Below are 14,665 nucleotides of genomic sequence, written 5' to 3'. Positions count from 1 at the left end.
TGTACCAATTATGAATGACATCAACAATTTAATAATCACATTTCATATAATTTTATTTGCTTATATTATTTTGTGTGTATTTTCATGTGACATATGTCATTCATTCTTGCAATTTTTTCAAAAGTTATCTTTCTTTGATGATCACGAAAGAATACACTGCTATTACTCCCTCAGCATGTTCAACACCCTCTACATTACATTATATGTGATCACTGTATTGCGGCGGTTAACACAACTGCCTCACAGTCAAGAGGTTCTGGGTTGAAAATCTCAGCTCCTGTGTGGAGTTTGCCTGTCCTCAAGGTGCTTGCATGTTTGTTTGTTTTTTACAGGTTCTCCGCCTTTCTCCCTCACACCACATACATGTTTGCGTAATTGAAACGGTGTCCTTTGTTTACATCTATGAATGAGAGTGTGGATCGTTGTTTGTTTATATGTGCGCTGAAAATGACTGTTGACCAGTCAAGGGTCACCTGGGATAGGCACCAGCTTACACGCAACCCTAAAGAGGACAAGCGCTATAGAAAATGGATGGATTGATATTCATCAGTCTCTTCTATATAAATGTCTCTTACCTTTTCCATATCCTTTCATCCACCTTGTATACAGTTTATCTTCACATTCATGTTTTTGGAGTGTGGGAGGAAGCCAGAGGACCCAGAGAATACCGACGCAAGCACAGGAAGAACATGCAAATCCCACACAGGAAGGCCAAATGTCCATAAAAAGATTTTTAGGTTTCTAGGATCATTGTCCTAGTAATTTAAATATTTTTAATGAGGAAAAAAACACACACAACATAGTTTGGATTTAAGTTTATTACATCCAATACATTGTTTTGTTGAGCAATGACAACTAGGCCTTAAAAAAAACAAATAAAAAATACAGTACACTTGACCTAAACATTGAAGCGTTGTAAAGCATACTATGGCATACGAGAATAACTTCCCTAAAATGTACATCTTTACAGGGTGTTTACAAAGTAGACGTTTGAAGAAAAGTGCAAAAAAAAAAAAAAAAAAAAAGGTTCAATGTAGACCGATATTCCCCACCGGTGAAGCCAAGGACAAACGTGTACAATGAAACAAACAAAAAAACAACATACTTCATATTACTAACTTGTTTTTTTAATGCATCTGTCTTGATATGAACAGTAGACCATGATGTTGTGCTTTTTAACTTTACAATTGGAACTTGCGTAAAGCAGTGCATGATTTAAAGGAGAAAAAAAAAAAGCTACCAATTCACAGTATTTGATTTGAATTTGGCGAATGAACACCCCCAAACATCAGAATAATCTTTTAATAAATACAATAGTCTTTCATTTACAACCTGTAATGGACCTGCCCTTGCATGAATAGTCATAAAAGCTCATAAGGATGCTTTGGAATAAATAAGATGGTTTGTGCAGTCTGTACTAAAGTTGCCGCTATATAAAACATACTGAGACAAACCTTTTATCAACACCTCCCTGAAACTGTGGATGTATAATCAGTAGCGTGATACATTTGTGTGAAAAACACTCACTTTCCATTGAAGTAAAACACCATGTACAATAGGGATGGACATTTGAATACATTGACTATGGGGAAAAATTGTCGCTCAATTCATCGATTCATTGTTAATTAAAAAAAATATATATATACATATTCGTCATGGATGGACTCTGAATGTTCTGAACTCCTCTTTGTATGCCAATGCGGTACCAAATATGCCTGAATGTAGTTTAACTTCCTATAGCTGACATCGTGTTGTCTTCTTCAGACAGAAGTGGTTGCAACCAAAGTTGTGCATTTAACTGATTGAAGACATTAATTCACAATTAATTACACATTGTCGACAGAATTCTCTCTCAATTATAATGCCCATCCCTATTTTACATTGCTGTAGTCTTTAAACCAACAATTCTCAATGCTAGCCATTATGGTCCCAGAATATAATTTGTAATTACAAAAAAATTATAATAATAATCCACATTGAGATGCAGACATATCATATACAACATGACTTTTGCTCACATGTTCAAAATAAATATGAAGCCTTAAGTTTGTTATTGATAATGAAAAATATGAGCAAGTTTGATTGTTTTCAAGCATAATAATTGGTGACAATGTTGGTGAAGAGACTAATAGGTTTGAGTTTTACATTTGTAATAGCCAACATGTTATCTTGCCTTATTTGTGTTACAGTTATTGCTAAAATGTGCATGTGTGCAAAGAGACAATGTAGCCTGAATATAGCTATTCAGCAAACGTGAAACATTCTAAAGTGTGTTTAATGCCATGAGCACAATTTTAAACATTAGATGTGCAGGCTAGGTGCTGAAAATGCAGATTAAAATAATAGAGTTTGAAGAGGTTGGCCAGACAAGGTCCTCCAAAGATCATCAGATCTTGTCTGGTTTGATCTCTGATGTGATCCTACCATTTATAATCAATAACACCCATTTGTTGTATTTGGATTACTTCATAAGAAGACCGGAAGTGCTAAGGCGGCTTGCAAGCATGAGTTAAAGCGCCATTGTTAACCTCTAACAACATACGTCTTTTACGTTGAAGCCTGTTACATAAAATATAGGTATTTACATATGTTAGAAAATATCTATTTTGGCTTACGTAGAACTTGTGCTATATTTGTGTTATGTTCCCTTTTGTTAATGGGGTAAACTGTTGGTAGTAGCAAGATCCCCTTTCGTTGTAATTTGCATGGCTGTAGTATGTCGATATATATGCATTTAGCTTTCGGTTGTGAGGCCATGTTAAGCGAAGCTACTGGAACTCAGACACTGGAACTTTTCCCTAAGAGACTGGACAATGTTGGGCTGGCTCTGCTGTGGTTCACTCCATAAGTATTTCTCCAGATGCTCACGTTCCAGAGATCTCAGCGTGTCGCTGGAGTGCACGGGCGTGCAGGGCAAACTCCGCGAATGGACGAGGCCCCGGTTTTGGTAGGTAAATCCGGCCACCGAGCCGCCGCTCTGCCGCGCCGACCCGCCCTGGTCTGGTTCCACTTCGTCCTCCGAGCGGATCTCCACGTAGTCGTCATCGTCCTCGCCGTTGTCCTTAAAGTTGGCAAAGTAGTTCTGGGTGGCGGCGAGGATGCTCAGGGCCGACGCTCGGTTCAGGACCACCACATGTTGGCCGTCGTGTAAGGTGAGGTCCGACTCTCCTTGAGTAGACCTCTCTGGGAGGCTACTCTGCCGACCGGCACGGCCCAAACTGGGACCGTGGAGTCTTTCTGTGGACCCATCCACAGTAGATCCGTTACATTTGAGTCCTGACTGGTTGTTTTTCTCTGGCTGCTGGCTATTCAGAGAGCTGGCCGACTGACAGTTCCTAGATGGTGAGGATGGTGCGTTAAAGGAAGGATGTCGCTTGATGGTACTGTAGACGTGCTCTTCTTTCTCGCTCGGAGCCGATATGCAGGAGCTCCATCTCTGGGATGGCGGGCTGTTCGGTGAGGCCGGGGTGGTCTTAAGAGATGGGATGGAGCAGGAAGACGTGAGTCTGCGCTGAGGCGTGGAAGAGGCCCGCATATTGCGCAAGTCGCCGGCGGAACAGACGAAGTTGGAGAGCTCGCCGTTGCTGTAGGTGGAGTGGAGCCATTCCTCCTCCAGAGAGGTCTCAGGCATGGACGGAGAAGAGGGAAGACCTGGATGAGTGTGGTGTGTACTCGTGGAAGAATCCTTGAACATGACTTGTTCGTAAAGGTGGGAATACTCGGCTATCCTTGCACCTGAAGACAGAATACACGATAATAAGACAGTTGAAGTTTCTTGGTCTTAGATAATATAGTTATTTGGGTACAAAACAGAAATGTGTTTCTTCTAATTTTTCCAATCTGACTCATTTGACTAAAAATGTGTTATGTTGTATAATACTGTTCCACTTCTCCCTCACTGTTGGTGACAATATTACAGTAGTCCAAAGATAACCGCAGCAGGACTTTTCAAATAGCAAAAAAAAAAAAACTGTCCCCCCAAAAACATGTTTGTATTTGCCTATATTAATAGCTTAAACATTAAATATACCACAAGCTAGGATTGCAAAACAGTTGAATATCATTTGTAACGTATCTTACAACAGTACCCTAAACAAATAAGTGGTCTACAGATGATTTGATTTTGCTTTTTAATAACCATTTAGCAGAGTAAAAACATACTCATGCGGCGAAGACGCTCCGTAACTTCCGCCAATAACCCAGGATACACTTAGCTCCTCCCCAACACACAAAGCTTGTCTCTCCTTGGCACCAATTCCTATATCGACAGGGTTTTGGCGGCATCTTACGTCATTTCAGAAAGAGTACAATACTGATAGGGGTGTTTTTCAGAAAACAGCTGTGGATAGGTTTCACAGGAAAAAAAAAAACTTGAATTGATGAATTTGTGAATGGTGAATTCTGAATATACGGGGGATTACTGTATATACAGTATGTAGTCAAGTGGAAGATTTTATTTTACTGCATCTACATTTGCAGGACCTGTTGGTTGCCAGCCCTACATAGCCTTGATGCAAACCGACCGTAACAAATAGACATGGAAAATAATCTGCTTTTTAATGACTTCTTCCTTGGCCAATGTGCCAACCCTCCAGAAGGTTTTGTAACTACCCAACCCACAAACAGTGATGAAAATATAACCTCCTGCCTCACATGCTTTATGGTTTGCAGAGGTCACAAGACACTAATTGAGGTAATTAAAGGTTTTGTGTTACCTATAGCAGCTCCCCCCTGTTTTTTTTCCTCCAGGATGGCCGCCAGGTCTTTCTGCCTTCGGTCAGCTCTTGCCCGACTGCAAGAGTCTCCAGGATCCATGCTCCTCATGCGCAGCAGCTGGTTGGCTTTCTTTATCTTTTGGCTATACTGTCGCGCCATCAAAAAGACACGACTCTTGGTTTTGTCCATAAGTTCCAGGGGGAAGTCTACTGACTCGCCCAGCAGGAGAGAGGAAGAAGCCAGCGACGAGTCCAGGCCTGGCAGTTTCCCCGGGAACAAACTATGGATATCCTTGATGAGATTCTCTCTCTGAGGAGGGATTCTTGGAGGAAGTTCAACCAGATCATCGTCCTCTAGCCGGAAACTACCGCTGCTGAGACGGGCCAGTCTGTTACGCATGCTCTTCACTGTGCCCGGTGGAGGCTCTGGCACAACTGGAAGGGGTTGCAAAGTGGGAACAGGACTTGGACTTTCGTCTTCAGTGGTTCTATCACTTTGAAGGTCAGGGAGGTTGATGACCGGGATGTTGAATGATTGCGATGGGCGCACAGGAGGGTGTTTAGGTTGATGTCCAGGCGGACTCTTAGATGGATGACTGGGTTCAGGAGGATATTTTGTGGGACTGCCTTTGACTGAGGATGACCGCTTGGCTGATTCACGGGCACTTACTGGGAAGGCAGCAGGCAGCCGGTCCGCTTTCTTCTCATTATCCCTGATGTAATTCTCCAAGTCATTCCAGAGTTCATCTACATGCTCTGACATTTTATCTCCTTTCTGTGAATGCTGCGAGGCCAACGAAGCAGATGACGAGGAGTACTCTGGCTCTGAGGAACACTGGACAGCGTGGAGGGCGTCTCCAAAGTGAAGGCTCTCCTGTGAGACAAACTCTTTAAAGCTTCCAGTTAAGTCTTGCTCAGATGCCATTAGAATGTCTCTCTGGGGATCTGCCTTATTACCTACATTGATTCCCTGTACATCTATCGCTGGAGGATCCAGAAAACAAATGGAGTCATAGATGTTCTCCTCTACTATCTGGAGCTCTGGAGTCTCTGCTGGTCTTCCTTCCTGGGTGGGGAACTGTTTGTGTTCACTGGCACCACCGTCTAATTTAATGATAGTCTCTGAGATGCCTGAGACATCTGGAACATTCGATGCCCTAGCTGCTTGGCTCCAGGAACCCTGTGCATTGGAAGACGGTTCTTTCCGTGACTTGCATTCATCCGAATCTCTTCTGATCAGGCCCATTCTCTTGAGGTCTTCATAGCTAATGTTGTCATACACATTTTCAATGTCATCCATCGTCAGCTGCTCGGCTGAGGACGATCCTGATATGTCATTGCTGGAGGACTCTGTATGAATTACTTCCAGGTTATGACCGGCCTGGTCGTCATCTGGACTTTTCCGAGCCTCTGTGGCATTCTCGCCTACACTGCTCGCCCTTCGCAAAACCCTGCTGTCGACGGATGGAGGTTCAACCTGTACGGAGGGAAGCTGATCCACATGCCAGCTGCAAGGCCGTACTGTCCTCGGAGATGAGGGGGCCTCTGATCTCTCTGAGGGCAACTCCGGTTCTGGTCCGCTTGGCTCTGTAGGAACAAACATCTGGTAGATATCCTCTTCATCGTCATCGGGCTGCATGGTTCGCTGTCTGGTGGGGAACATGGCCCTGCGAGCGCGGTGGTCTGCCCAGATGTTTCGAACAGAATGATTACTATCTGTCACAACTACGGATGGGATCGGGGACTCTGGAGGTTCCTCTGTCACGCGAGCGGTCCTGCGGAGTGGCGGGTGGTGACTTCCGTCCCTTACAAGGGATTCTCTGGCTCTCTGAATGGAGGGAAAGAAAGATTTAGTCAAAGATCCCAATGAAGGGGCTAGACCGTTTTTGAATAGTACCATACCTGAAGATCTGAAGCGCTCATGTTGAAGGTTTTCCACTGTTCTATACTGTCCACGGACGCTTGGGGGTTCAGCCTCTTCCGACTGCTTTTGCCAGGGACTCGCAACCTCTTCCCACCACCCTGAAAGCAGAGACACAAAATTTAGTATCAGGTCCCAAAAATGCCAGCTGAAGTCAAAATCGATGGAATACAGGATGACTTGTCTACGGCCCCAATTCCACCAAGCAGAACAGTTCTCTCCAGTTCGGAATGGTACGTATTCTTTTGTGTTTAACCAATCCATACTTTTTGGCACCTTTTTGTTGCTCATTTCCATGTTAGAATGGAATGGTAAGATGACAAAAAATACAATTTAAACAAAATATGGAGATAATGTAGAGGACTCTTAGCCACTTGCGTCACAGTGACCAATGTTTCTGCAATGATGTCACATTAGATCACCATCCTGCCTACAGCCTACCAGAGTGGAAATAATCAAATCAGGATTTACTAATCCAACATGTCAAACCCAACTGAATAGTACCAGTTGGTGTCTTTTGATATGTTAAACTTACCAGGCCGCTATCATCCTCGTCATCAGCATCTTGCTGGTGTGGCTCCTCCCCGTCCTCTCTATCGCTGTGGTCGTAGTGGTCACCGGGGTCCAAAGACTCCTGTGATTGGTTGATGAGACTGCGGCTGCGGCCTATTGTGCCCAGAGCCAGCTGGGACACCGGAGAGAGCAGGGTTGCGCCCAAACTTGTTCGCTAGGGTGAAGGAAATTAAAAGGGTTATGCAAGCATCATTGCGTGCGTGCGATCTTATGTTACTTAACTTTAACCCTTTATAAGAAACTTGGACAATTTTAACCCCAGACAATTGAAGTACATTATGTATTTTGTACTTTTTTTAAATTGACTTAAAATGTAGTGACATCCAATTTGGAAACAAACTAACAGTAAGTTACCAACTTTGGTTCCTTACCCAGTATAGGTGTAAACTATCCATCAACTTTGTTTATGACCAACCTTTTCTCCGTCGCTGTTGGCAGCATTTTGCTTGGCATTCTTCAGTAATTTTGACAGCGGTTCTGGGGAGACACATTTTTAATTAATATTTTTTTTCTATAAGGGTCAATGATGCAAAATTTGTTGAAAGCAATTCTCACCTTTTCTGCGTCCTCTGCGAGGGTTGGGGCCGTCTTTGGTCTGCGGTGAATCCTTCTTGTCACCATCAGGGCTATAGTGAAATCCAGGATGGTCTGGGGAAAAAAAACATATCGGACATAAATTTACAAAATATCACTTGACAAAACATGAAAATCTATATTTATCTTTGAATCAACTTTCAATATTGTGGCACTTACGCATTGCATCCATCTCCAGGATTGCTTGTTTGGCCTACAAAAGGGTGAAATTCCACATTAACCTTGGACACTATGTGGCTTTAAAATCACAACCCTGTTAAAACCTTAGCAGACATTCGAAAGAACGTCAAGAGCGGAATCTTGAAAATAAAATGTATTACGCTGCATTGGAAATGGATGACTGCTTGATTTCTGGGTGTAGCAGGAGGAAAGACGCGGGATAGGGTCATTGCAGAAAGTTTTCAACTTCTGAACAAAAGGGAAGCCATCCGCAGACAAGCTGTCTTTCCTCACCTTGGCAGGGATTTTGGCAGGGTGATTTTCAAGTATGAGTCTCTTGAGGTGTAAGATCCACATGCGCTTATCTTGCTGGGACTTGGCCTGCGGGCAGCGTCAAGCATCACAGAGAAGATAAATGACAGATGAGATATGTTTGGGATAAAGCCCGAAAAAAAAATTGAACACTGCTTTCTTCCACAACACAGATTAACATTTCTAGTTTTAGTTCAAAACAGGAGTTATGCAACAAAAAAGGCCACTATTAGCGTCAAAGGACATATCTATGCAAAACGCTGTCCCACTTGGATTGTGTAGTCGATTGTAAAAGTTTAACAAAACATTTAAAGTACACCCACAATCTTCATGACCTGTTATTGCCATGTCTGCACTTTTGCAATGTTGTGGTACCTGGACTGTGTGCTGTAGTTTGGGATTCTTGTAGTGAAACACGCTGAAACTCAGTTGCTCTTTAGGGATGACTTCCACAAGCATTAGGTTGCAGCACTGCAATTAAGACATCAGTTTAAACATACCATCATCACAAAAACGTTACCTAAAGAGACGGCGACTGACCAGGATGTGAGCTTTGTACGTGAAGGCTTCTTCTCGTTTCTTGGTGATAAGCAGGAGCTTGTCGAATAGGAAGAGCGTTCTCTCGTTCTTGGCTCGCTGCAGACGAAAAGTTCCTTCGAGGACCAGCTCGCCGTAGCCGATCAGATCAGGGCCTTTCCAGTTAGTCAGCAAGCTCTGGATTTCCTGCAGTGGCAGGAGATAAACTCAGTGTGAGCACAGGCTGAGTATCATTAAACTCTGGGTTGGTTATGTTATGTCTGTCTGCATGGATTTGTTGATTGTTATTGTTTATATAATAGTTGTGTCCTGGTTGTACCCTGCCTCTCGCCTAAAGTCAGCTGGCTACAGCTTACACACAACCCTAATGAGAAAAAGCGCTTTAGAAAATGAATGAATGAATGAATGAAAGTCAAGCATAAAACTGGAAATCTACAGTTATAGATGACCACAGTGTAGCCCATCAAACATCCTTCAATTGTTTAGAATGCTGCACGCTATGCTATGTATAGCTACGAGTAAAACTCTCCAACAAAATAATCAGGTTCCAGTAACAAGGTCAAAAAAAGTAAGTACAACTCCATCAAAATTAAAGAAAGATACAACACTTGAATGGAACCCAAATAAAAGTTTTCACCTGGACACTGGATGGGCAACTATGAATCCAATGTACAGTGGGCAAGACTAAACGCAACAAATTTGAGAAATTTGATGTGATTGCAAGGACTGTAATTTGCCCCAAAAGCGTTCTATAAACCCCGCACACATTCCTGAATTCATTTGACCATTCTGGCCTCCAGCTGATAGAAGAAACAAGCTGCCCTTTTATGTGCTCTCCTTATGCAAGGCCATCATTAGTCCAGTGGAAAACTGTGACTTGCATAAGACGTGGGGAGGATGAGAGCCTCGGCTCTGTCCAACCCACAGTTCACATCATTTAGCAGGACAAAAACAATAATAATAATTGGCTCATTGAAAAGACTGGAATCGGGTATGTGATTGTAGTGATGAAAGTGTGTTGGTTACACATGATTTGAATTGTTTTAACTGTCAGGAAGGATGTTTGTTTACGATACCTGCAGCCTAACAGCATGCTCGTGCTTCCTCTTCATGTCGTTGATGTGCCAAGCCACTCTCTGCATGGTGTCTATGGCTTCCTGCACAACCTCATACGTTTCTGTGTCCTTCTCCATATGGTTGGCTATCTCCTGCAAACACAGATATCGCCCAAGTGAGTAGTTGCATTTTCTTTTCTCCTCAGTATGCTGGCCCAAAAAAAGCCCACATTCAAACATATGTAACTATTCATCCATTTGTCTGCTAGGGCACTTTGTTACATCCTCTTCTATTTAAAGCGTGGCAAACACCCGCGGGAACGTTCACACCGAGTGCCATATGTCTCAACATTTGGTGATAGAAGGAGCCCAATCAAAAACCCTGCTTTTAAAGGAAACTGACTGATTTTGTGCCATGCGTGTGTGGCCATGCGCAAATATGTTTTAACCGTTAAGGAGAAACTCGAGATGCCGCACGGACGTACGTGAAGCAGCAGATGGTACTTGAGGATCCTCTGCACCGGCTTCAGCAGGTAGGAGCCCAGAGGCAAGGAGTGGCACAGAGATTCCTGGCGCTCGCGGAAAAACTTGGCCAACGCCTTGTTCCTCATGCACTCGGTGAGCACAGCCACCGACCTACCAAGTCAAAACACAGCTGTTATGGAGGCCACTAATAATTTGACAGTATAGATAAGTGTACAGAACGTCCTGAGTCTTGGCGGGCTGATAACCCATCATGTCTAATATGCTGCACTATATGACTACTACTGTAATTGCAATTGGGTGTATGCATATGTGCAAATAAATTATAATTGTCAAACAAAATACTAAACATTTATTGACTGAGCAGTCAGGACAAGTCGTAGTGTGGAGGGAAACACTTCTACGGGTGATGATTGACATGTGGACTGACCAATGACGATTGAGTGACAAGACCTTCCAATCATTTATGTGGCATGTACTAACTGACAAATGAAAATTAAAAGTGGCCAATTACTGGCGGCGTGTGCAATGATTGGCATGTAACTGATACAAGGACACTTGATGTGTGTTTGTGCATACAGGGCTAAACTGAAAGACTCTTCTGAGTGGTCTAAAACGTCATTCTGTTTGAGTGCATGCATTTCTGCATGTCTAAATACCATCGGAGCTCCGTACAGTCTCCACATTGTTCTTGGAGGAAACCTGACCTTGGATGCCGGCGTGACCTCGATACATCTGCAGCCGCTCCATGCGTGTGTGTGTGTGTGTGTGTGTGTGTGTGTGTGTGTGTGTGTGTTCAAGCGCGTGAGTGACCGTCTCCCATACTTTTGTGTGTGCTTATCCTGTCTGACCTAAACTAGGGTCACCAGCTGTGGTGTGGACATGGGGAAAGGCACATGTCCAAAGATCTGACAGTAGCCCCTTTCACACCCAAGCACACAATGAGACATAATAAGCCTGTTAATTGTTCATGAGTATTATCATAAACCACGGAGAGAAATTGTAGCTTGAGGGCAAGGGTGTGTTCATAGTGTATCTTGGCATGAAGATCAGCCTCACGTTTCAAACTAAGCCATCACACAGTGTCACATTACTCCATACAGATGTCCCTTAGGACCACCCACCCAGAGAAGAATAAAACATTAGAAGTAGGTCTGATAAAATAATAATACCCCATCTGTCAGCAACATGCGCCATAAGTCTGTCAATAAGCAGTGAATGAAAGAATAAAAAAAAAAAAAAAAAAAAAAAAAAAGGAGGGAGGGCAGGACAACGACCCCTGAGGCACAACTGCAAGCAGACAATTTGACTCCTTAGCGAGAAGCTAACACATTGATGGGCATACACAGCGGAGTTATATGAGACTCTGGGAAGAAACACGGAGATGTGATCAGGGCGACAATGACAACAGGATAATGCTGTTGTACAGTAGAAAGAATTAGAAATACACAGTGCAACCTCAGAAGTAAAAAGCGTCATCGTACAAGAAGTCACATGAGACCTCAGCGGAGTGACTACAAACAACATTTGATGTGTGTCCTGGGATGAATTGTGCTGAACCTTAGAGGTTCCGCTGTATTATGTACTGTACTGTATTAAGACAGATTATAGCCTTACCTTGGGTAATTGGTGCAGTACTGGGTGTATATGTGGAATTCTTCACTCTGAAATTAAAAAAGGGCAAATTAGATGAGAAACTTAAGTCACAGGAAACATAAACGTGGCTTGGTTTTACTTAAATGGAGATTTACTAGTAAAATAATTTCAGTTTGGTTTATCTGCTCGTCTCAGTAATTTTACTCATCAGCCTGTACTTAAAATATGAGTGAGGCACTTCATGCACAAAATGCTGACGGTACAACGGCATAGTTGAGACAAATACATAACTGTCGTATAGTTTGAAGTTCTTTTAAATCAGCCCTGAGTGCTGGGATTAAATACACCCCCAGTGAGCCACGCCGCCGCCTTAATTGAGACCTTTCTCGATCGTATGCCGCCTGTGTGAACATCAAACATATGTGAGGCAGCGCAACTTCATCGAAAAGCTGCCTCAAGTTTTCCTGGCAACTCTTCTGCATATCACGTGACCACTTTTGGTATTTCAAATTTATGCCTGGATGGTTGTGCTTTCGTCACGGTGTGGTTATTGGGATTAAGACAAAACGGACTGAACTGCTCCTATACTACAGTAAAACCATCTGTGGGTACCCCGATGAAAGTAAATAAATAAGTACAGTATGCTAAACTGTCATGACAGTTTTGCCTTGCTATAACTTGAATTGACTAGTTTTGATATCTGATATGTCAATGTGGATCTTTTCATTTCTTTCAGTGATTAATACATGATTTTTTTCATGACAAAATCATACGCAGGAGGTGGGTGTCTATGAAAATGTACAATTTGCAGCTGTTCAGCCGTGAAGGAGGTTTGCCAAAGTTTCCTGAGGCCTTGTCTCCTCATCCGGCTCCCTTGCAGCCCTGAAGATGAACCCCCCGCTGTTGCATAACACGGGGGGGGGTCGAGCTGAGATCTATTCATGCCCATAAACACTGAGAGGGGGCTACAGGATACTGACAGATAACAGGAAGCGACATCATAAACATGCAAGGAAGATGATCAGATATCACTATATCCAAGCAGACCGCATTGTGGATTTACGTATACAGGACGCCGAGCCTTTTTATTTTTGTCTCCGTAGGGAACTGTACATTGATTTTAAGGAGCTCAAGCTAATAATTCAACGGAACACAGCCTGAGGTGCTCCATGGGAAAAGGACCTAAATTGAAGAGCAGAGGTCTCCTCCTAGTCTCCAGTAGTCTGCTACCACAGACCAGGCCTAAACACAACCAGATGTGTTTGCCATCCATTTTTTTTGTTAGTTTTTTGGATGGTATCCACACACAGCGCTAATACACACTTGGTGAACTTTAGGACATAGACCACAGGACATATAAATGTTTGGCTAGAGTACTAATTTGTGTGCCACATGTATTTTTTACACATTTATGTCTTTATTTATTATTATTTATCATCATCATCATCAAAGCAAAACAATCACGAACTAAGCGCATATATTTCAAATATAACCACTAAAAAGTAAAAAATAATATGGATTAAATTATTATTTTTTTAATGTTATCATTAGAAGAGTGGAGAGTGAACGGCAAGAGTTAGTCATCATGTAATTGTGTGGCAAACTCCTCAGTCGCGTGACTTACAAACACTTATAAGGCTTAATCATCACGGCGCACGAGGAGATTTATCGTTATCCTGGCTACTAAACTTGATTTGTTTCCTTCAAATACAAAGTTGTAGCTCGGTCACATTGCCGGTAATTGTAAATGTATTTTTTTTTTTTTCTGTGCAACTAACAGTAAGGTTAACATTCTAATTTTTCAGCTATTTTAGACACAAGATAGCTTGTGCATCATCTTTAAGAATAACTGTTGCACACCTATTCGTACTGGTATAATAGTACCAAATAATAATACCAAAAAGCTAAATAAATGTAAACTTGGAAACCAAGTCCAGAAATTTGACTGAAATTACACGATCTTTAAAAAAAATTATAAAAAAAAATTGCCATAGGCACAAGTGATACACTTAAAAAGAAATCATCATCCAATTTCAGAGCATTTAAAGTACAGCGAGGAATAATAGATAGATAATAGACAATCAAGTAAGCCAGTAAAAATAACATTTGTACAAGCCTGGTGCACAATACTGAACGTTAGCACCAGTGCATGAATAAACACAAGGTGTCCTGGCTGGTCCATTCACTCACTAAAAAAATAGCCATAGCAACACCCAAACACTATTTTTCTAAAACAACAACAACAACAACAACAAAAACATTACACAACTTTCCAAAAGAAATAAATCATGACTTATCCAATTTCAGAGCATTTAGTGTGAAGGAAGCAATAACAGACAAACGAAGACATGATCATCCAGTAAACATAACTTTACAACAAACACTACCATCCAAATGCTTTTTGAAATTTGTATTCTAAGGGAAAGTGATAGTTTACTGTTACGTTAAGATAATTTTCTTGGCACACGCTTATCTCAACTTTGAAGCCTTAGTCATGATAAGATTAGGTCTGCTTCATACGATTGCACAAGAACAATTTCTAAATAGATCTTGTGGTGGGATGAAATTGTTTTAGAAAGTCTTATAAATGACTAAAGACTAAATCACGGTAGATGCTGTACATAGAGAAAGTAGCCGGACGTGTGTTTCAGGGAATGCAAACTCGGTTGTGTGGGCGCATTGCTTTGTTTACGCTTCTGGTGGAAGTGGTGCTGTGAGCC

General features: G+C 42.2%; 1 protein-coding gene across 2 annotated transcripts in view; it reads right to left on the bottom strand.

Moving 5' to 3' along the window:
- Nucleotides 1-1,010: 1,010 nt before the first annotated feature.
- LOC133417230 (pleckstrin homology domain-containing family G member 1) overlaps nt 1,011-14,665 on the bottom strand; it is a 37,701-nt gene continuing 24,046 nt past the window's right edge. For both annotated transcript variants that reach the window (XM_061704831.1, XM_061704830.1), the window contains exons 5-17: nt 11,967-12,013; nt 10,352-10,502; nt 9,888-10,019; nt 8,815-8,997; nt 8,650-8,745; nt 8,257-8,343; nt 7,963-7,996; nt 7,765-7,857; nt 7,625-7,686; nt 7,172-7,363; nt 6,618-6,737; nt 4,716-6,543; nt 1,011-3,735 (exon numbers count right to left, since the gene is read on the bottom strand). In XM_061704831.1, the coding sequence (XP_061560815.1) occupies nt 2,759-3,735; nt 4,716-6,543; nt 6,618-6,737; nt 7,172-7,363; nt 7,625-7,686; nt 7,765-7,857; nt 7,963-7,996; nt 8,257-8,343; nt 8,650-8,745; nt 8,815-8,997; nt 9,888-10,019; nt 10,352-10,502; nt 11,967-12,013 (4,002 nt within the window). In that variant the 3' untranslated portion in view covers nt 1,011-2,758. The remainder of the gene's footprint in view (nt 3,736-4,715; nt 6,544-6,617; nt 6,738-7,171; nt 7,364-7,624; nt 7,687-7,764; nt 7,858-7,962; nt 7,997-8,256; nt 8,344-8,649; nt 8,746-8,814; nt 8,998-9,887; nt 10,020-10,351; nt 10,503-11,966; nt 12,014-14,665) is intronic.

Source organism: Phycodurus eques, chromosome 18 (assembly GCF_024500275.1).
Source record: "Phycodurus eques isolate BA_2022a chromosome 18, UOR_Pequ_1.1, whole genome shotgun sequence".
NCBI classification, from domain to species: domain Eukaryota; kingdom Metazoa; phylum Chordata; class Actinopteri; order Syngnathiformes; family Syngnathidae; genus Phycodurus; species Phycodurus eques.
This window is presented reverse-complemented; position numbering and strand designations above follow the sequence as displayed.